Source organism: Pantherophis guttatus, chromosome 2, assembly GCF_059756535.1.
Source record: "Pantherophis guttatus breed Tessera chromosome 2, ASM5975653v1, whole genome shotgun sequence".
Taxonomy (NCBI): Eukaryota; Metazoa; Chordata; class Lepidosauria; order Squamata; family Colubridae; genus Pantherophis; species Pantherophis guttatus.
The window spans coordinates 260,808,407-260,830,199 of record NC_142064.1 but is presented as its reverse complement, the minus strand read 5'-3'; the positions used below and the strand labels follow the sequence as shown (position 1 = coordinate 260,830,199).

Sequence of the window (21,793 nt, the reverse complement as noted above, 5' to 3'; positions counted from 1 at the left end):
AGCCACCAATGACATTCTGGCTTGTAGGTTTCCATATTCCTTATTTCCTGATTTGAATCCAAGGAAAGCAAACCAGGGAATCTGAGGGAGGCCCTTCTGTTACTCCAATTCCAGTGATGAGATGCTGAATTCCTCCCTTTTCTTCCCCAGATACTCTGGAAAGTGGACTTCAACTACAGGAAGGTAAATATTATAAGAATTTATAAGAGTCACAGTTGCTTGCTATTTTAAGTTCTGATGCCAATAACCTTAAGAGAAACACGATACAGTAAGAAAAAAGGAAAATATAGGATTAGATACTATATAAGACTATGATGATCCAGTAAACTTTAATGGTTTTATGATTTATGAACTATTATATGTACAATATGAGCTAATGCAGCAGAGACAAATTCCTTGTGTGTCTGATCATACTTTTTTTTTTTTTTAATTTTATTTATATGCCGCCCTTCTCCGGAGACTCAGGGCGGCTTACAATGCGTTAAGCAATAGCCTTCATACTTTTGTATATTCATACAAAGTCAGCTTATTGCCCCCACAAACTGGGTCCTCATTTCACCTACCTTAGAAAGGATGGAAGGCTGAGTCAACCTTGAGCCTTGGAGAGATTCGAACCAGCAGTAATTGCAGGCAGCTGTGTTAATAACAGGGTGCTTAGACCACTGTACTATCAAGGCTCTAATACTTGGCCAAATAAAGCTGTTGTTCTTTTCTGTTCTAGTCCTACTCCTACTTCTACTCCAATCCACTCCACTCTGTTCTGTTCTGGACTGAAAGGAACATTGAATTACTGCCAAGCTAATAACATCCTGTTGATTTTACTGTTTGATTATACGTTGGTGAGAGACCAGGTCTTTGGGAGCAAAGAAATTAGGTCAAAGTACATAGCAACGTTGGAGAATCAGGGTTGCCTCCACCATGGAGGCCATCAGACTGATGAAAGCCGAGTTTCCTGTGTAAGATCCTCCCCTTTTGTATATCCCTGTGATACCCTGATGCTCACAGAGAAAAGGGCAGAGCTTCCTCACATCCCATCCTGTGTCCCAAGTTACCTCTGGAGGATCCTTCTGACTCTGCCAGTTCAGAATCTTCTCCAGGTAGAGTCCCTGTTCAACCTGGGCCCTCCCAGCAACTCACTGAAGGCAAAGCCTACCACTCTTCCCTCCCAATCCCATTAATCTTATCTGCAAGATGGAAGCTAAAGAGAATTGTGCAGGGAGGCTGGAAGAGTTGGAGCACTATGAAGCGTTGAAGGACTTGGCCAGAAGTCTTCATCCTTGGCCACTGTAAGAGCCAAGAGACTAACAGCTGAGCGGCAGAGCCAAAAGCTGTACAGATAGTCAACGGATCCTGCAGGCGTGCATTTGAGTGGCAGCTGAAGGGGAGGCAGATGGACTGGAAGATGGCAAAGGCAACCTAAGTGAATGGAAGGAGAAGGCCAGGGGGATGCCAAACAGGGCAGCAGTTAACAGAGGATGGGACAAAGACAGTGGGACAGCCTGAGTGCTCGGAGAAAAGGGAGCAGAGGGACCTGGACACTAGCAGCCCCAACAGGCAAATTCTGGGAGTTGAAGTCTTACAGTTGCCAAAGTTGGAGGACTCTTCACCAGACAATGGCTTAGGTGTTGTTTAAAAAAACAATGAGTCTTCCAGTCCTGGAGGGGCTGTTTGGAAGCTGAACTCCATTCACACAAGAGGGTTAAACTCTTGGGGGTGAAGACACAAACCAGGCCTGCAGCTGAAACTCTTCTTTTCCTCCTTCTTTCCTACTTCCCTTCCCCCTTGCAGAGAATGTAACTCTGGATCCAGACACAGCCCATCCTGACCGCCTTGAAGTCTCCCAAGATCGAAAAAGTGTCAAAGGACTTAAGCCAGTTGAAGGAAAATATCCTGTCTCAGACCCCATGAGATCTGTATTTTATCCTTCTGTCCTTGGCTGTCAGAAGTTCTCCACAGGGAAACATTTCTGGGAAGTTATTGTAGGAGGTAAAGGAGGATGGGGTGTAGGGGTTGCCAGTAAGCCAATGAACTTAACAAATGTTGATAAGCAGACCAGGCGCTGGGAGTTTCGGAAATGGGGAGGGAAATACATAGCCACGACTCCATCAAAATGCTCTCGCCTGGTCCTGACTCAGGAGCCCACGAGGATCCGCATCTCTCTCAACTGCGAAGAGGGACAAGTGAGCTTTTTTGATGCCAGGACAGCAACTCTGCTCCATACATTCTCAGACGCTTCCTTGGTTGGAGAGACCCTTCTGCCCTCTTTCTATTTGTGGGAGGGAGTCTGCATGACACTCCCCTAAAAGAAGGGACATCCATAAACAAAACTTTGGAAAAATCCCTATTTGCCAAGTAGTGATCTCTGAAAGCCTTTAAGGCAGAGATTCCTTAGCTTTTTACTATTTCAACTTCCTTTATTGTTCTATGTCACCCTGGTCAGTCAATCAGATTTATTGGCTTTAGCATCATGTGTTCCAGGGGTATCAGTATTAAAGATACCTTACAGCTAAGCCTGTCAATCATGATTTTATATGTCTGTAACAGCTCTCCATCCCATTTATGGATCATACTTGTTTGTTTCATGTTAGTTGCAATCATTAATTGTGTAGGTGCCCATAACTCGGTATATTCTATAATCATCCCCATCTTTTTTTCTTTCCTTCCCACTTTTTATTCCCTTTTTCTTTTAACACATAATTGTGTTTTTATACTTACATAAATTATCTACAACAATCAGATTACTGATTGTAAGACTGATTGTAATTTTATAGGTGTCTTATGGATTGTAGTTCCTTCTTTTGCAATGTTATGCCAATAAATTTATTCAGTGCAATACATAGAAACAGAAGATGCCCAGAAGACAGTAGACAAAAATAAAACATACCATCTGTTATCAAGATAGAAAACGTGAGTCCTCTGTGCCCTAAATGTGTCACCTGGCTCATGCCAAAAGTCAAAAAGAATTGTTAATAGAATGGTACAAATGAAATACATTATTAAATAAATACATTATTTGACAATAACAGTTTTTCCTTCTTGCCTTAAGCCACTCTGCCTTTTATTGAGTAACTAGAAGCAACTTGAGAAAAAGAAGAAGCCAATCTAGTGTGGTGGTTAAGAAATCAAGCTAGAAGCCATGAGTTCTAATCCTCCCTTAGGTACAAGGCCAGTTGGGTGACCTCGGACCCGTCACTCTCACTCAGCCCTAGGAAGTGGGCAATGGAAGCCACTCCTGAATCTTTACCAAGGAAAGACCAGAGAGCCACCAGGGGTCAACAATCTGAGGAACCTCAAAAGTGGCTTTGATATTGAGATGGGAGTCAGATCCAGTTTGAGCTAGTGGTTAGGGCGCCAAGGTAGGAAGAGGAAGACTGTGAGTTCAAGTCATGCTTTAGCCATGTAAGTCAGTTGGTAACTTGGAGCCAGTCATTCTCTCTCAGTCCAAGCCACCTCACAGGATTGTTGTGGGGAAAATAGGAGGAGGAAGATGAGTTGGATATGTTTGCCAATTTCAGTTATTTGTAAAAATAATAAAGGTGAGATAACAAATAAATAATAAGGGGAATGAAATGTAACTCTGATATGGTGACCTTCAATGCTAACAGCAGCTCTCTGGAACATCTCAAAGCATCTAACCCACTAAGGGGAGGGTCGGGCCTGGCCACTATGCGCGGCGGAGGGGGTGGGGGATCCGGAGGTAATGGGGGGGGGTCGAGTTTGTCCAGACTGTGTTTTTGCCATCGGTACTGTGAGTGGGAGGGTTAGATATTGCGGGAGCAGGGGGCCATATCATGTTAAGGGAACGCGCACCCGCTGTCTCCGAGCAGTAGCGTGTTCTGGCCCCCAAGACTCCACTCGTTCTCCAGGTTGCACAGACCCTCAGGGCCCGGGCCTTCGACTGATGTTGTGCAATGCGAGGTCCGTAATAAATAAAGCCCCCCTCATTTGTGATCTGGTTCAGGAGGGGGGAGCGGACCTGGCGGGTATTACGGAGACCTGGTTGGGCCCGGAGGGAGGGGTCCCTCTGGTAGAAATATGCCCACCAGGCTTCCAGGCATTCCATCAGCCGAGGTCACAGGGGAGGGGAGGGGGAGTAGGGGTTATTATTAGAGAAGGCCTTAGGCCGAGGGAGGCCACTGTCCGTCAGACGGCTGGTTCTGAGACCCTCCTTGTGAAGTGGGGTCATGGGGTTCAGATGGGTTTGCTGATCACGTACCTGGCTCCCTGCCACGTGGCAGCAGCCCTGTCCAACCTTCTCAACGTTATCGCCGCGGTGGCGGTTGACACCCCCAGACTCATGGTCATGGGGGATTTCAACCTGCCGTCCGCGGGTGAGACGTCTGAGGTGGCCCGGGAGTTCATGGCTTCTATGACGGCTATGGATCTGACCCAGCTAATTTATGGCCCTACGCACATGGGGGGAAACACACTGGACCTGATTTTTGTCTCTGGACAGTGGCTGAGTGATCTCGAGATAGGGGACATAGTCATCAAGCCCTTGTCATAGTCGGATCACTCTCTCCTTTGCCTTGACCTCCGAACCGCTGCACCCCGCCGCAGGGAGGCGGAACCGATAAGATGGTACCGCCCCAGGCGCCTGATGGAACCAGATAGGTTCCAGATGGAGCTTGGGCCAATTCCCAAGGTTCTGGCTCACGCCTCGACTGGAGACCTAGTGGCCGCCTGGGATAGGGCGGCCGCTGGAGCTCTGGATCGAGTTCTGCCTTTGCGGCCTCTGACCCAGCACCGATCTTGCCAGAAAAGTCACCTAGAGAGTAGTTGGAGGGCCAGTCGTACTGAATCTGACCTCTGCTCCCCCCATCAACACAGACTGCGACCGGTCGGAGAGAAAGGAGGAGAACCACCGTAGTACGGTGCCTCCCACCCCCAACCCTTCCAACCGGTGCAGCATGATACCATGGTCGATGGTATCAAAAGCCACTGAGAGATCTAATAGGACCAGGACAGAGGAACAACCTCTGTCCCGAGGCCTCCAGAGATCATCAACCAACGCGACCAATGCCGTTTCCATGCTGTACCCAGGCCTGAAGCCCGACTGGAATGGATCTAGATATGTCACTTCATCAAGGTACTGGGGGAGCTGTTGCGCAACCACACTCTCGACAACCTTCGCAACAAAGCGAAGGTTGGAGCCTGGACGATAATTAGCCAATATTGCCGGGTCCAGGGAAGGCTTCTTGAGAAGAGGTCTCACCACTGCCTCTTTCAAGGCAGCGGGAAAGACACCCTCGCCCAATGAAGCATTTATAATCCCCTGGAGCCAGCCTCGCGTCACCTCCCGGGAAGCCAGCACTAACCAGGAGGGGCACGGGTCCAACAAACGTGGTCGCGTTCAGTCTACCCAGAATCCTGTCCATGTCCTCAGGGGTCACAGGATCAAACTCATCCCAGATAACATTCTCAGGACCTGCCTCCGTCATCCCCGCTGGATCTACCCAGTCGGAGTCCAGATCTTCCTGAATCTGAGTGATTTTGTCATACAGATACTGAACAAAATCCTTGGCTCTATCCTCCAAGGGGTCCTCCCTCGCTTCCTGGTGGAGCAGGGAGCAGGTCACCCTAAACAGGGCGGCCAGGCGGTTATCTGATGATGCAATAAGAGCAGCGAAACGAGTACATTTTGCTGTTTTTATCGCCACTACGTAATTCTTAATATGAGATCTTACCAGTGTCCGGTCAGATTCAGTACGACTGGCCCTCCAACTACTCTCTAGGCGACTTTTCTGGCAAGATCGGTGCTGGGTCAGAGGCCGCAAAGGCACAACTTGATCCAGAGCTCCAGCGGCCGCCCTATCCCAGGCGGCCACTAGGTCTCCAGTCGAGGCGTGAGCCAGAAACTCAGGAATTGGCCCAAGCTCCGTCTGGAACCTGTCAGGTTCCATCAGGCGCCTGGGGCGGTGCCATCTTATTGGTTCCGCCTCCCTGCGGCGGGGTGCTGCGGTTCAAAGGTCAAGGTGAAGGAGAGAGTGATCCGACCATGACAAGGGCTCGATGACTATATCCCCTATCTCAAGATCACTCAACCACTGTCCAGAGACAAAAACCAAGTCCAGTGTGTTTCCCCCTGTGTGCGTAGGGTCATGAATTAGCTGGGTCAGGTCATGGAAGCCATGAACTCCCAAGCCACCTCAGACGCCTCACCCACGGACGGCAGGTTGAAATCCCCCATGACCATGAGTCTGGGGGTGTCAACCGCCACCACGGCGATAACGTTGAGAAGCTCGGGCAGGGCTGCTGCCACATGGCAGGGAGCCAGGCACGTGATCAGCAAACCCATCTGAACCCCATGACCCCACTTCACAAGGAGGGTCTCAGAACCGGCCGTCTGACGGACAGTGGCCTCCCTCGGCCTAAGGCCTTCTCTAATAATAACCACTACTCCCCCGCCCCTCCCCTGTGACATCGGCTGATGGAATGCGTGGAAGCCTGGTGGGCACATTTCTACCAGAGGGACTCCTCCCTCCGGGCCCAACCAAGTCTCTGTAATACCCGCCAGGTTTAATCTCTTGGCTGCAATTCCCATCTGCAGTGATCTTGGAGCCCAGGAAAATAAAATTTGTTACTACCTCCATTTCTTCCTCATCTATTTGCCAGGAATTGAGAGGGCCAGATGCCATGAGTTATCTTAGTTTTCTTAATATTCAGTTTCAAGCCGAGTTTTGCACTCTCCTTCTTCACCAGAATCAAGAGGCTCTTTAGTTCCTCTTCACTTTCTGCCATTAGAGTGGTATCATCTGCATATCTGAGGTTGTTGATATTTCTCCCGGCAATCTTAATTCCAACTTTTGATTCATCTAGCCCTACCTTTTTCATGATGTGCTCTGCATATAAGTTAAATAGGCAGGGTGACAGTATACAGCCTTGCCAGACTCCTTTCCCAATTTTGAACCAATCAGTGGTTCCGTGTCCAGTTCTCACTGTTGCTTCTTGACCTGCATATAGGTTTCTCAAGAGACAAATAAGATGGTCTGGTACTCCCATCTCTTTAAGAACTTGCCACAATTTGTTGTGATCCAAACAATCAAAGGCTTTAGCATAGTCAATGAAGCAGAAGTAGATGTTTTTCTGGAACTCCCTAGCTTTCTCCATGATCCAGCATATGTTGGCAATTTGATCTTTAGTTCCTCTGCCTCTTCGAAATCCTACCTGGTAGGACTTCTGGTACTTCTCGATCCACATACTGCTACAGCCTAGCTTATAGGATTTTAAGCATAACTTTACTAGCATATGAAATGAGTGCAATGGTGCAATAGTTTGAACATTCTTTAGCATTTCCTTTCTTTGGAATTGGAATGTAAACTGACCTTTTCCAATCCTGTGGCCACTGTTGAGTTTTCTAAATTTGCTTGCAAATTGAGTGTAGCACTTTTTCTGCATGGTCTTTTAAGATTCCCAGCTCAGCTGGAATACTGTCACCTCCACTAGCTATGTTGTTGCTCAGGTTTCCTAAGGCCCATTTCCTAAGGTACCACATTCTATGATGCCTGGCTCGAGGTCAGTGACCACCCTATCGTGATTATCAGGGACGTTAAGGTCGTTCTTGTATAGTTCTGTGCAATTTTGCCACCTCTTCTTAATCTCTTCTGCCTCTGCTAGGCCCCTGCCATATTGGTCCTTTATCATGCCCATCTTTGCATGAAATGTTCCCTTCATATCTCCAATTTTCTGGTCCTCCCTATTCTATTGTTTTCTTCTATTTCTTTGCACTGTTCATTTAAGAAGGCATTCTTATCTATTCTAGCTATTCTCTGGAATTCTGCAATCAATTGGGTGTATCTTTCTCCTTCTCCCTTGCCTTTCGCTTCCTTTCTTTCCTCAGCTATTTGGAAAGCTTCCTCAGACAGCCATTTTGCTTTCTTGCCTTTTTTTTTCTTTGGGATGGTTTTAGTTGCTACCTCTTGTACAATGTTGTGAACCTCCGTCCATAGTTCTTCAGGCACTCTGTCTATCAGATCTAATTCCTTAAATCTATTTGTCACCTCTACTGTATATTCATCAGGGATATGGTTTAGTTCATACCTGAGTGGCCTGGTGCTTTTCCCTACTTTCTTCAAATTATGCCTATTTTTTGCAACGAGACGCTCCTGGTCTTGTTTTTACTGACTGTGTAGAGCTTCTCCATCTTTGGCTGCAGAGCACAAAGTCAATCTGATTTCTGCGTTGACCGTCTGGTGATGTCCATGTGTAGAGTCGTCTCTTGGATTATTGGAAAAGAGTGTTTGCTATGACCATCGTATTCTCTTGACATCATTCTATCAGCCTGTGCCCTGCTTCATTTTGTACTCCAAGGCCAAACTTGCCTGTTATTCCGGTTATCTTTTGGCTTCCTACTTTAGCATTCCAATTCCCCATTATGATAAGGACATCATTTTTTGGTCTTAATTCTATAAGGTGCTGTAGGCCTTCATAGAACCGGTCAATTTCATCCTCTTCAGCACCAGTGGTTGGGGCATAGACTTGGATTACTGTGATTTTGAATGGTTTGCTTTGGATTCGAACAGATATCATTCTGTCATTTTGGGGATTGTATCCCAGTATTGCTTTTCCTACTCTTTTATTGATTATTGATTTTATTGATTCTTTCGGCTTTGGCCCAGTCACTTCACTCTTTTTGGTGCTACTAGTACTAGCCCTCTGCTCTTCCTCAGTAGCATATTGGACACCTTCCGACCTGAGAGGCTCATCTCCAGGGGTCATATCTTTTTTCCTTTTGGTACTGTCCATGGAGTTTTCATGGCAAAGATACTGGAGTGGGTTGCCATTTCCTTCTCCAGTGGATCACGTTTTGCCAGAACTCTCTGCTATGACCTGTCCGTCTTGGGTGGCCCTGCACGGCATAGCTCATAGCTTCATTGAGCTATGCAAGCTCTTTCGCCACGACAAGGCAGTAATCCATGAAGGGGATATTAGAAGTTAGAGAAAGAATTATAATTTCTATCCCTTGTTCCCCTTTATCTCTGAGACATTCTATCAACGGCAGCATTGGATTAGGGCTTTTATCAAAGATTTCTCCCCATCTGTTTCATCCCAGGTTTACTCCATCCCATCCAGGGGTGAAATCCAGCAGCGTCTGACAGGTTCTGGAGAACTGGTAGCGAATATTTTGAGCAGTTCGGAGAACCAGTAGTGGAAATTTTGAATAGTTCGGAGAACCGGCAAATATCACCTCAGGCTGGCCCCAGAGTGGGGTGGGAATGGAGATTTTGCAATATCCTTCCCCTGGAATGAGGTGGGAATGGAGATTTTGCAGTATCCTTCCCCTGCCACGCCCACCAAGCCACACCACGCCCACCAGCCACGCCCACAGAACCAGTAGTAAAAAATTTGGATTTCACCACTGATCCCATCCCATAAGTGTTTCCTTCTTCCTATTTTAAAAAAAAAAGCATTTCCCTTTTAACAAGATGGTTGGGTCAATAATAATTGTTTGGCAATCGGGTCGCATGGATGTTTCTTTCTCCCCGGGATTTTTCAATATCTTTCCCTTTAGCAAGTGTGTGTGTGGGGGGAGGAACTATGGCCCTTTTATAATTTGCAGACTTCAACTCCCAAAATTCCTGACGCAGCTGTCTCACGAATTCTGGGAGTTGAAGTCAATCAATCAATCAATCAATCAGAATAGAGCTGGAAGGGGTCTTGGAGGTCTTCTAGTCTAGCCCCGTGCTCAAACAGGAGGCCCGATATACCTTTTGAAATCCACAAAGGGGCCAAGGTTCCCCACCTCTCCTTTATCAGGATCCATAGATCAATAATTGATTGGGGGGGGCATCCCATGAATGTTGGCTTCTCCCCAGTTTTTAAAAACTTTTTCCCCCTCTTTAACAGGATGCTAGGGTCAATTGTAACTGATTGCTACTTCGTCCCAGGGTTGTTTCCTTCTCTCCAGTTTTTAAAACAATTTTCCCTTTAACGAGCTGGTTGGACCCAGAATAACTGATCAGGGGTCCGTCCTGTGAATCTTTGTTCCCCGCCCCAATTTGTTGCTTTTAAAATACCGTAGTTCTTCTTTTAGAAGCCAGCGAAGATGACCGCAAGGGCAGCAACAATTCAGAGCCCAAAGGCGGTCACCTGATTTGGAGGAAAAGAAGCGAAACTAACTTTCTCTTTCCTTTCCCGGCGGAGGAGGCGGCGATGGCGGCCGAATCCTCCTTGCAGGATTTGGTGGGAGAAGCCACCTGCTCCGTTTGCCGATACTTTTTCCAGGACCCCCTGCTCATCCCCCAGTGCGGCCACAACGTCTGCCGGTGCTGCCTGACCCGCAGTTGGGGGACGTCGGAATCGGAGGCTTCCTGTCCCCAGTGCAGACAGACCTTCGCGCCCCGCAGCCTCCTCCCCAACCGGCAGCTGGCGCGGATGGCTGAAGTGGCCGGGCGATGCGGAGGTCCTTGGGGGAAGGAAGGAAGGAGCTTCTGCCCGAAGCACTTTGAGCCCCTCAAGCTCTTCTGTAAGGACCACCAGACCCTCATCTGCTTGGTCTGCGACCGATCCAGAGAGCATGAGGGCCACTTGGCGATCCCTACGGAGGAGGCTTTCCAGGAATACCAGGTAGGAGTCAGCCAGGAGGAATCGCTTTGGAGAGGCATCCAATGCCAGCCCTCACAGTCTTTTTACCCCTTTACTTGCTTCCTCCTGGTTTATCCCACCCCTTATCTCCCTGCCATTAATTTTTAAAAAACAGGTTGACATCCCTGTTGTCACTGATCAAAATTCAGGCGCTTGTCAATTGTATTGTTGTGGTGTCCTGGGCTCTTGCCTTTTCCACCTTTTGATAAGCAAAGTCAATGGGGAAGCCAGATTCGCTTAATAGTGTGACTAACTTAACAACTGCAGTGATTCACTTAACAACAGTGGGAAGAAAAGTTGTAAAATGGGGCAAAACTTCACTTAACTGTCTTGCTTAGGTATGGAAATTGCCTGTAGGGAGAAATAGGCTCCCTTTACCAGCTCCCTTTCCACATTTGCTCTAGAGGAAAATTTTCACAGAGTCCTCCAAAATCTTGAGTGAGACCCAGAAAACCACTCCTGCTGGATCAGCCCAAACGTTCATTTCTCAGTGATGCTTCTGGGATAATTGCAACTAGGAGACTCAGGCAGCTCACTTTAATGCCCTTGCAGGGAGTCCTCGACTTAAAACCATTCATTTAGTAACTGTTCAAAGTTACAATGACAATCAAAAAAGTAATGTAAGGGTTTTCACCCTTATGATCATTGCATCATTCTGTGTCACATGATCAAGATTTGGACGCTCCCCAACTGCCATTTATTTATGACGATTGCATATATCTTCTAACTGGGTCTTCCCTCCGATGTAATTCTTTACGGAAAAGAAACTCAAAACTTGTATTTTCTCTTCAGATCAAGGTGGAGGATTGCCTGAAGGCTCAGAAGGAGCAGAAAGAAAAAATAGCTACATACAAAGGAGACACAGAGCAAAGAGTGCAGGAGATGCTTGTAAGTATTGATCCAATGGTGAGGAGCTTCTGAGCTAACAGGAAGGAAAACCCCATCCGCCATCTTTGATAATAGGCAGCCTGTTTGTAAGTACAAGTTCCGACTTAAATGAAATTCAAAGTTAAAGACTGTGTAGGGCGCAGAACTTGTTCTTAACCTGGGGACTGAGAGGTCACCATTGGCTGAATGAGTCACAGGGGTTAAGTGCACCTATCCCATGAGCTGTGTTTTATGCAATAGGTTTGGCTTGCTTAATAAATTAATGCAAACTATATTTCATCTTATTGAAAAAATTGTGAACTCAGACATTTTTCCCCCCTGCATGTTTTAATGTCAAAAGGTTTTTTTTTTTCTCCTTTGGAAGTTTTCCCACCTCACTTCTGGCTTCTTCAAAGAATTTGTTTAATTATTATAACAAAATAAAAGAAAAAATAATTAAGTAAAACAATAAAAATAAAAATATACCTTTTGCTTTTTCTCTTTCTTGTTCTAGGACCTTATCAAAGAAGTGAAAGAAAATGTAGTGGCTGAATTCAGAGAGCTACAAATCTGGTTAGAAGGACAGGAGAAGCTTCTATTGACTAGAATGGAAGAAACGGAGAAGGATATTATGGCAAGAAAGGAGAAGGGTTTGGCCAAGCACATGGAGGAACTGGGCTCTCTTGACCATCTCATCCAGGAGATAGAAGAGAAGCTTCAGCAGCCAGCCAGCAAACTCTTACAGGTCAGGCGGGAAGTTGAGATCATAGAATCTCAGGGCTGGAAGGGACCTTGGAGGTCTTCTAGTCCAATCCTCTGCTCCAGAGCTCTGTTATCAGCTGCCGGGGGCTTTCTGGAAGGGCCTCTGATGGGGAAACAGAGGCTGGGGGTGACCCATGCAAGCATTCTCAGAAGAAGGAGGCTGGCAGAGCAAGGCAGGTGTCCAGGTTTGCGAGGCCTTGTAAGTAGGGCAGCTCATGCCCCCATCCCTACCCTAGCATAATTTTTATCCGTTTGCCTTGCCCCACCTCCTGCACCTTGGAGTGGGCGGGGTCTTTATTATGGCTTATTGTGGCGGCTGGGCACACATGTAAAAATCAAGCTAGGACTTACTTTGGGGTCAAGTCGTATTTTCAGGGAAACACAGTAGTGAAAAGTACAAATGAAAATACAGAAAATAGAGAAATGGAGAAGGATTAGAATGGGAAAGAAGTGTAGGATAAAGAAAAAAAGAAAAAAACCCATCGTCTTTCAACTTTTTTCTGCACAGTAAAATACAAACTAAAATGACAGCCTCAACTTTTTATTTTTGCATATTTAGTCATTATTAGCCATGTCTATAAAACAGATTAATCTAATGAGCAAAATCAAGCACAAAGAGTTTCTTTTTTTCTGTCTCGAGCACAAAGTTTAGAAGCAGCTTCCAAGTAGAAACAAGGGGTCATATCTAATTAAAGCAGTCAATTTTTTCATTTTTTCTAGCTCCATCACTTTTTCCATCCATTCTTCTGTTGTGGAGATTGATATATCTTTCCATGTCTGCATGTAGGATTCTGGCTGCATTCTACACAGTTCAAATCTTTTTTTCAACTCCTCATTTAGTAAACTTTTTGACTCTTTCTATGGAAAGGAACGGTCACTAAATGAGCTATTTAGTTAAGGACTACGTGTAATGGCTTAAATTAGGGATACATAATTTGATACAGAAAAAGTAGGCCATGCAAAAAGCAGGAATTCAAAGTACTGGTCACTGCCTCTATATTCTTCACAATTTATTATTATTAATTATTTATTAATTCAATTTATATGCCGCCCCTCTCCGAAGACTCAGGGCGGCTCACAATACATTTTAAAAAATCATTATAAAAAACATTTAAAAATTAAAAACATTAAAAACATTAAAACTCATTCACACCATTCAAGGCCGGATCTCGCCAGATCCCAAGAGCCTGCCGGAAAAGCCAGATCTTCACCGCTTTTCGGAAGGCCAATAGGGTGGGGATGGTCCGGACCTCAGGAGGTAACTGGTTCCAGAGTGCTGGGGCAGCCACAGAGAAGGCCCTCCCCTGCGGGCCCACCAGCCAGCATTGTTTAGCTGACGGGACCCAGAGGAGACCAACTCTGAGGGATCTTACCAGTCGCTGGGAGTTATGCAGTAGAAGGCGGTCTTGAAGATAACCTGGCCCTGAGCCATGTAGGGCTTTAAAGGTAATAACCAACACCTTGAATTGTGACCGGAGACCAATAGGGAGCCAGTGCAGCTCGCAGAGAATTGGTGTAATGTGGGTGGGTGTACCTAGGTGCACCCACGACAGCTCGCGCGGCTGTGTTCTGGACCAACTGTAATCTCCGAACACTTTTCAAGGGTAGCCCCATCTAGAGCATGTTGCAATAATCTAACTGTGAGGTGACAAGGGCATGAGTGACTGTGAGGAGAGCCTCCTGATCCAAGTACGGTCGCAATTGGTGCACCAGGCGAACCTGTGCAAAGGTCCTCCTAGCTACAGCTGTCAGATGTTGCTCTAATCTTAGCTGTGAGTCTTGGAGGACACCCAAATTGCGAGCCCGTTCTGAGGGGGACAATTTCTCCCCCCCCCACAGAACCAAGGATGGACAATCAACATAGTCTTTAGGAGGCAATACCCACAACCACTCGGTCTTGTCTGGGTTAAGTCTGAGCCTGTTGACTCCCATCCAGACCCTCACAGCCTCCAAGCACCAGCACATCACATCCACCGCATCACTGAATTGACGTGGGATAGAGCTATACAACTGGGTATCATCCGCGTATTGCTGATACCTCACCCCATATAGTCGGATGATCTCACCCAGCGGCTTCATGTAGATGTTATATAGGAGGGGAGAGAGGACCGAGCCCTGAGGCACCCCGCAAACGAGGGGCCTAGGGGGTCGACCTCTGCCCTCCTACCAACACCGACTGACTGTGACCGACCAGAGAGATAGGAGGAGAACCACCGTAACATGGTGCCTCCCACTCCCAGCTGCCTTAGTCGTCCCAGACTAAGGCAGCTATACAATGGTCAATGGTATCGAAAGCCGCTGAGAGGTCAAGTAGCACCAAGATGGAGGAATGACTCCCATCTCGGGCTCGCCAGAGATCATCCATCAGCATGACCAAAGCAGTTTCCATGCTGTAGCCAGGCCTGAAGCCAGACTGAAAAGGGGCTAGATAATCCGTTTCCTCCAATGACCGCAGGAGCTGAAGTGCCACCACTTTCTCTATAACCTTTCCCACAAAGGGTAGGTTGGAAACTGGACAAAAGTTCTTTAATTCTGCTGGATCCAGGGAAGGTTTCTTGAAGAGGGGCCTTACAACCGCTTCCTTTAATGGTTGTGGGAAGGCCCCTTCCTTCAAGGACGCGTTAACTAAAGCCTGGAGCCAGCCTCGTGTCACCTCCCTGCTGGCCAAAACCAGCCAGGAGGGGCACGGGTCCAACAAACAAGTGGAGGAACTCATCGCTCCTACAGCCTTGTCTACTTCCTCAGGAGTCACAGGCTCAAACTCATCCCACACAATAGTTCTAAGACTTGCCCCTGTCATCTCGGTCGGAATTGCCCAATCAGAGTCCAGGTCCATCCGAATCTGAGCGACTTTATCCAACAGAAACTGCACAAACTCCTCAGCCTACCCTGCAAGGGCTCCTCCACTCCCCCTACATTAAGGAGGGAGTGAGTCACCCTAAATAGGGTGGCTGGGCGCAAATCAGCGGATGCAATAAGTGTGGAAAAATGTGAACAGTTTGCCACCCGTATCGCCACTACATAAGTCCTAATAAAGGCTCTTAAGAGTGTTCGGTCAGATTCGGAGTTACTGGTCCTCCAGCGTCGCTCTAGATGTCTCTTCTGGCGCTTCAGATCCCAGAGCTCCTCGGTAAACCAGGGAGCTTTCCTGGATCTACTGCCATGGAGAGGTTGCAAAGGTGCAATCCGGTTCAGTGCCCCAGATGCCGCCCTATTCCAGGCAGCTGCCAGGGACTCAGCGGACTGTGGACAAGGGAGTCAGGTATCTCCCAAAGCTCCTTCTGGAACCCTTCAGGGTCCATTAGGCACCTGGGGTGGAACCACTTAATTGGTTCTGCCTCCCTGCGATGGAGGAGTAGCGTCCTGAAGTCTAACCTCAGCAGGAAATGATCTGACCATGACAAGGGAGAAGCATCTATACCCCTTAATTCCAGATCATATCTCCACTGCCCCAAGAGAAACACCAGGTCAAGTGTGTGTCCCACCCTATGAGTCGGACCCTGAACTACTTGGGTCAGGTCCATGGTTGTCATGGAAGCCATGAACTCCTGAGCCGCATCTGAGGATTCGCCAAGTGATGGCAAATTGAAGTCCCACAGTACCATAAGCCTGGGGAATTCCACCGCCAGCCCAGCTACCGCCTCTAGCAGCACAGGCAGGGCTGTTGTAACGCAGCCGGGAGGCAGGTACGTCAGCAACAAGCCCAACTGAACCCCTGAGTCCAACCTCAAGAGGAGAGACTCACACCCAACAATCTCAGGGGCAGGGATCCTGCGAGGGCAAAGACTCTTCCGGACAATAGCTGCCACTCCTCCACCCCTTCCCTGGAGTCGTGGCTGATGCAATATCTGGAACCCGTCTGGGCACATCTCTGAAAGGGGCACACACCCCTCCTGGCCCAGCCAGGTCTCAGTTATGCATGCCAGGTCAGCCCCCTCCTCCAGGATTAAGTCCCAAACGAGGGGGGGCTTGTTGACAACAGACCTGGCATTAAACAGCAGCAGCCTGAGGCCAGGGCCCTGACATTTGAGGTTCCTATCCCCTATTATGGGATGTGGTGGTGGGTGTTCTTTGTAGGGTCTCCCCCTCCCCTTAATCTCCAGGCCAAGGAAAAACCCAACACTGATCTCCTTCTTCAAAGTATTATAACCACCTGGATTTTCCAAAGTGCCTTCATTCTGGAAGCATAAATGCAGAGGATTTTTTTTATCCTAATGATGCACTATTTTGTTTTTCAAATAGTCTTTAAGAAAGTAAAAACAATATCTCTCTAAAAGAGATGAACAGCTGGGTAAAAGAGTGTAATGGGATTTTTAAAAAAATGAAAGTATATGTCTGTTAGTTTCTGGTTGTCGAGACATTTCACTCATTTATTTTGTGACTCTAAGAATTCAATTTTCTGCCTAGGAAATGGCTCCTTTCAGTGCTTTGTCTCTTTATTTTTTAGGACATTGGAAGCATCTTGAAGAAGTAAGTAAATCCACCCTTTTCTTTACAGTCTCAGAGATCAGCAGATCCTCCAGCAGTTTTCATTTTGGAAGCAATATTTTAATGTAAAGAGAACGTATTGTATTTTCAGGGCTACTTAAATACTTCATCAGATAACTTCAACACAATATAATTAGCAATATTTGATATGATTATGGTTGGTTGCACACTCAGCAGATGTTTAGATTGAATTTGGCATTATTATCTACCTATGAAGTCCTTCCCAAGAAGAGACAGATGTTTGATGGTTTTAAAAGAATCATTGTAGGATGTAAACTGTTCCAAGTAATGCAACTATCATAAATACACACCGGTTGCCAATCACCCAAATTGTGATTACAGGGACACTGTGAAGATGTTAAGTGTGAAAATGGATGTAAGTCATTTTTTTGAGAGCCATTGTAACTGGTTGCTAACAGATAGTCATAAATTGAAGGTTACTTGTAACTGCATTCGTCTCTATTAAATTTCATTCCATTACCTTTAATCCATCAAGATCCATCATGAATGTTATATCCATCTTCTAATTGTTTACCTACCTCACCCATATTAGTCATCAGTCATTTGGTTCCCTGAGGATGGGCTCCAGCACAAGTCTAAAAGCTCAGAAGACAAAACCTCTGGTGACCAACTCAGACTGGATCCTGTCGCTAGCCAATCCTCAAGCACCATCTGATGGTTTAGAAAGGTTCTTCTATTGGCAGGTTGATAACGGTTGCAGGAACTGAGCATGGTTAGTCTAGTGAAGAGAAGGACCAAGGGAGACATGATAGCAACAGTGTTCCAATATTTGAGGGGTTGCCACAGAGAGGAGTGGGTCAAGCTATTTTCCAAAGCACCTGAAGGCCAGACAAGGAATAATGGATGGAAACTGATCAAGGAGAGATTCAACCTAGAAATAAGGAGACATTTTCTGACTGAGGAGAATTTCCAACTCTGTTATTCTGTTATTTTGTCTTGCCAGATATCAGACAAAGGAAACATATGAGAATCCGGTGGATTTACTTCTAGAGCCGAAGTGGACAATCTGGGATTACAGTGATATCCCTGGGCTTCTGAAAAGTGCCATGAAAAAACTGAGAGGTAAAAAACAGCCGCCAGGGTTTCACCCTGGATGACATTTTGAGCATCCAAGAGAGATTCTGGGATCCAATGTCACATGGATCAAAGAGGGATCGATTTCCGGATCAGTGGAAGAGACACCCTCATTTCTCTGGGGAAAGGCCTCTTGTCTTGGCACCAGGAGGGGAAGAGGAGCTTTCTGGCTTCTCCCATTAAAGATGTGCCACCTAAAAACGGGAAACATTAGCTACTCATAATTGTCCATTTACAGGTAGTCCTTAATTTACAGCAATTCACTTAGTGACTGTTCACAGTTATAATGGCACTGAAAAAAGTGACTTATGGTTGTTTTTCACACTTATGACCATTTTATCATCTCCAGAGCCACATGATTCACATTTGGATGCTGGGCAACGGGTTCATATTTATGACAGTTGCAGTGATCATCTTTTGTGACCTTCTGACAAGCAAAGTCAATGGGGAAGCCAGATTCACTTAACAACCATGTTACCAATTTAGCAACTGGAGTTATTCACCTACCAAATGTGGCAAGAAAAGTCGTACAATGGGGGAAAACTGACTTACCAAGTTTCTCACTTAGCAACATAAATTCTGGGTACAATTGTGGGTATAAAACGAGGACTACCTGTATTCTTTGTATCCCAAATCTAAGTGCACGGATCACTGGGGAAGCAGAATACGTTTCCACTAAGTATAATGGAATATATATTGGTAGTTCTTGAGTTACGACTTCAGCTGAGTCCAAAATTTCTGTTGCTAAGGAAGGCAGTTTTTAAGTGAGCTGTGTCCCATTTTATGAACTTTTTTGGCACAGTTATTCAGAAAATCACAACTGTTAAGTGAAGAATGTGGCTGTTAAGCGACTTCCCCCCATTGACTTTGCTTGTCAGAAGCTCCCCAGGAAGGTTGAAGATGACAATTCCAGGATCCTGGGAGGCTGCAACAATACTAAGTGTGAGAACCGGTCATAAATCACTTTTGTCAGTGCCGTTGTAACTTCACTAAACAAATGGTTGTAAGTGGGGAGAGCCTTCTCTGTGGCGGCGCCCACCCTCTGGAACAACCTCCCCCCAGAGCTACGTACAATAACAGACCTCCGGATTTTTCGTCGGGCCCTAAAAACCCATTTATTTCAACTAGCTGGGCTGGCTTGAGTCAAATTTTAAACGGATTTTAAATTGGAATGTTTTAATTACGGCCAAAATTATTTAATTATTTTAAACAGATTTTAGATTTTGTATGTTTTGTATGTATGTCTTGTTTTTACTTTGGCTGTTCACCGCCCTGAGTCCTACATTGGAGAAGGGCGGTATAGAAATTTAAACAAATAAACAAATAAATAAATAAGTTGAGGACCATATACCTAAGTTGAGGTATATGGAATATATAGTAGAATATATTTACTGTATTTTTCGGTGTATAAGAAGCACTCCCCACACAAAGGTGGGTGGGAATATCTGTGCGTTTTGTACAGCCAATGTTGCCTGCCCACCCGCTGGCCCCCACCCTTCGGCCTCTGCCTCCCAGCAATTTGCCTCCTTGCAGCAAACAGCAAACAGCCTGGTCAGCTTCAACACAGCCTAATTTAGCATCAGCAGCTGATTGTCTGGTTGGATCTCCCTCCCGGAATACCACCAATCAGCTGTTCTAGGCTGTGGGAATCGCCACCTCTGCATGCTCCGTTTTTTGACCTCCACACGCAGAGTCTGAAAACGGGGTGAATGGAGACCAAAAACAGGGCACACAGAGGCAACAATAGGCAATGGCGATCCCTGCAGACCAGGAGTGAAATCTAATTTTTTTGCTACTGGTTTTGTGGGCATGGCTTAATTAGTGGGCGGAGCTTGGTGGTAAGGTGACTGGGTGGGCGTGGCCAAGTCAATGTCACTTCTTTTCCCTTTTTTAACCTACAAAACACAACACAACACAACTGTCTCACCCACAATATAAAAGCAGCTGTGCTAGACCCAAAATGGCCCCTGCAACAAGTAGGAACCTCATACAGCCACAAAAAGCTCAAAAAAACAACTTTCCCACTTTACACACACACAACACAACACAACACAACTGGCTCACCCACAATGTAAAAGCAGCTGTGCTAGACCCAAAATGGCCCCTCAACAAGCAGGAACCTCACACAGCCACAAAAAGCCCAAAAAACCAACTTTCACACTTCACACACACAAAATTCCACATACAGCTTTGTGAGATTTTGTGTGTTTGTGTAGTTAGAGTGAAACACTACAGAAACACACTAAATCTCAGAAAGCTGCACAAATATTATTTTATTTTATTTTATTTTTATTTTTATATAAAAGCAGCTAAATTTAAAACTTCCTAAACTTTAAATGGCTAGGTCTAAAAAAAACCCAATTAACTATTTTTTTTAAAGCTCCCAAAGGGGAAAAAAACTTACCCAATAGAATAGGGGTCTCCAACCTTGGCAACTTTAAGACCTGTGGACTTCAACTCCCAGAATTCCTCAGCCAGTTTTGCTGGGAGTTCACAAGTCCACAAGTCTTAAAGTTGCCAAGGTTGGAGATCCCTGCAATAGAAGGTACAGCAGGAAGGCAGGCAGGCAGATAGAGCTGTTCACCTATGAGCTTGATTGCAAGCAGGGAGATTCAGTTGCTTGCTGATGCAATGGATCGCAGGTATTACAGCAAGCGAAGCAAGGCAGGCGTTGCGACCAGCAGCTAAGGTAACTCAGCTGGGATCGTCAGAGCTTGGCTCATCAGAGCCATTTAAAAGAAAAAAACTTTTTTTCTTTTAAATGGGTCTGACAATCCAAGCTGAGTTGCTTGATTAGCAGGCAACTCAGCTTGGATCGTCAGAACTTGGCTTGTCAGAACCATTTAAAAGAAAAGAAAGGCTCTGATGATCGCGCGGCTCAGCTAGGCATGGGCGGGGGCAGGGACTTTTGCTACCGGTTCTCCGAACTGCCCGCCGCCATTGCTACCTACTCGCCCGAGCCGGTCCGAACCGGGAGCATTTCACCCCTGCTACAGACTGGTACAGCTAATCGTTGGTATTCCAGGAGGCAGATACAGGCAACAATCAGCTGCTCATGCTAAATCAGACTGTGCTGAAGCTGACCAGGCTGTTTGCTGCAAGGAGGCAAATTGCTGGGAGGGAGAGGCAGATTTTTTTGTTGTTGTTTTCTTCCCCAAAAGCTAAGTGCGTCTTATAGTTTGGAGCATCTTATAGTCTGAAAAATACTGTATATCTGATGATATATATATAGCCACCAATGGCATTTTGGCTTGTAGCTTTCTATATTCCTTATTTCCTGATTTGAGTCCAAGGAAAGCAAATCAGGGTATATGAGGGAGGCCCTTCTGTTGCTCCAATTCCAGTGATGAGATGCTTAATCCCTCCCTTTTCTTCCCCAGATACTCTGGAAAGTGGACTTCAACTACAGGAAGGTAAATATGAGTTCTAAGAATCACAATCACTTGCTATTTTGAGCTCTTATGCCATTAACTTTAACATGATAGAGTCACCTAAAAGAAAAATATAGGAGTAGATACCTTAAAGACTAAGATGATTCAGTAAGCTTTAATGATTTTATTATTTATGACCTATTATTTGCTGTTTCTATGTACATTATGAGTTTATGCACAGGAGACAAATTCATTGTGTGTCTGATCACATTTGGCCAATAAAGAATTCTGTTCTAGTCTGTTCTAGTCTAGTCTGGTCTGGTCTGGTCTGGTCTGGTCTATTCTTGTTTATCTCCAAGGCGTCTGCCAGTAACTCTACCATCATATCAATGAGATCTTCCCCTTTTACTTCTTCAATGTTCTGGAATCTCAGGAAATGGCTTTTTAGATTTCTAACTTGATTACTGTTCCTTCTAAATCCTTGTCTGCCTGTGTTTGATTCATCTCCTCCATTCTTTTCTTTGCTTGCTCTGATTTCTCTTCTATTATCTTAATTTGTTGTTCATTTTTAGCTATCATTTGCTGGAAGTTCCTTATTTTTTCATCCATATTCTATTCTATTCTAT

The 21,793-nt window shown here is 45.9% G+C and overlaps 2 protein-coding genes and 1 long non-coding RNA gene across 3 annotated transcripts in view; all 3 read left to right on the top strand.

The window, feature by feature from the left end:
• The window catches only part of LOC148115701 (E3 ubiquitin-protein ligase TRIM39-like), a 36,087-nt gene extending 33,045 nt beyond the window's left edge, over positions 1-3,042 (top strand). Inside the window, exons 7-8 of the mRNA XM_087883976.1 lie at positions 151-183; positions 1,789-3,042. Of these exons, the coding sequence (XP_087740102.1) occupies positions 151-183; positions 1,789-2,303 (548 nt within the window). The 3' untranslated portion in view covers positions 2,304-3,042. The remainder of the gene's footprint in view (positions 1-150; positions 184-1,788) is intronic.
• A 7,110-nt stretch (positions 3,043-10,152) lies between these two features.
• On the top strand, positions 10,153-12,454 carry LOC148115700 (zinc finger protein RFP-like). Its single transcript, XM_087885222.1, has 3 exons — positions 10,153-10,566; positions 11,377-11,472; positions 11,966-12,454. Exons 1-3 carry the CDS (start codon positions 10,153-10,155, stop codon positions 12,452-12,454), a joined length of 999 nt encoding a protein of 332 aa, XP_087741348.1.
• A 4,146-nt stretch (positions 12,455-16,600) lies between these two features.
• Positions 16,601-21,348, top strand: LOC148115699 (uncharacterized). Its single transcript, XR_015731704.1, has 3 exons — positions 16,601-16,683; positions 17,666-17,784; positions 21,177-21,348. It is a non-coding gene; the product is annotated as an uncharacterized LOC148115699 (long non-coding RNA).
• The last annotated feature ends 445 nt before the right edge of the window (positions 21,349-21,793 follow it).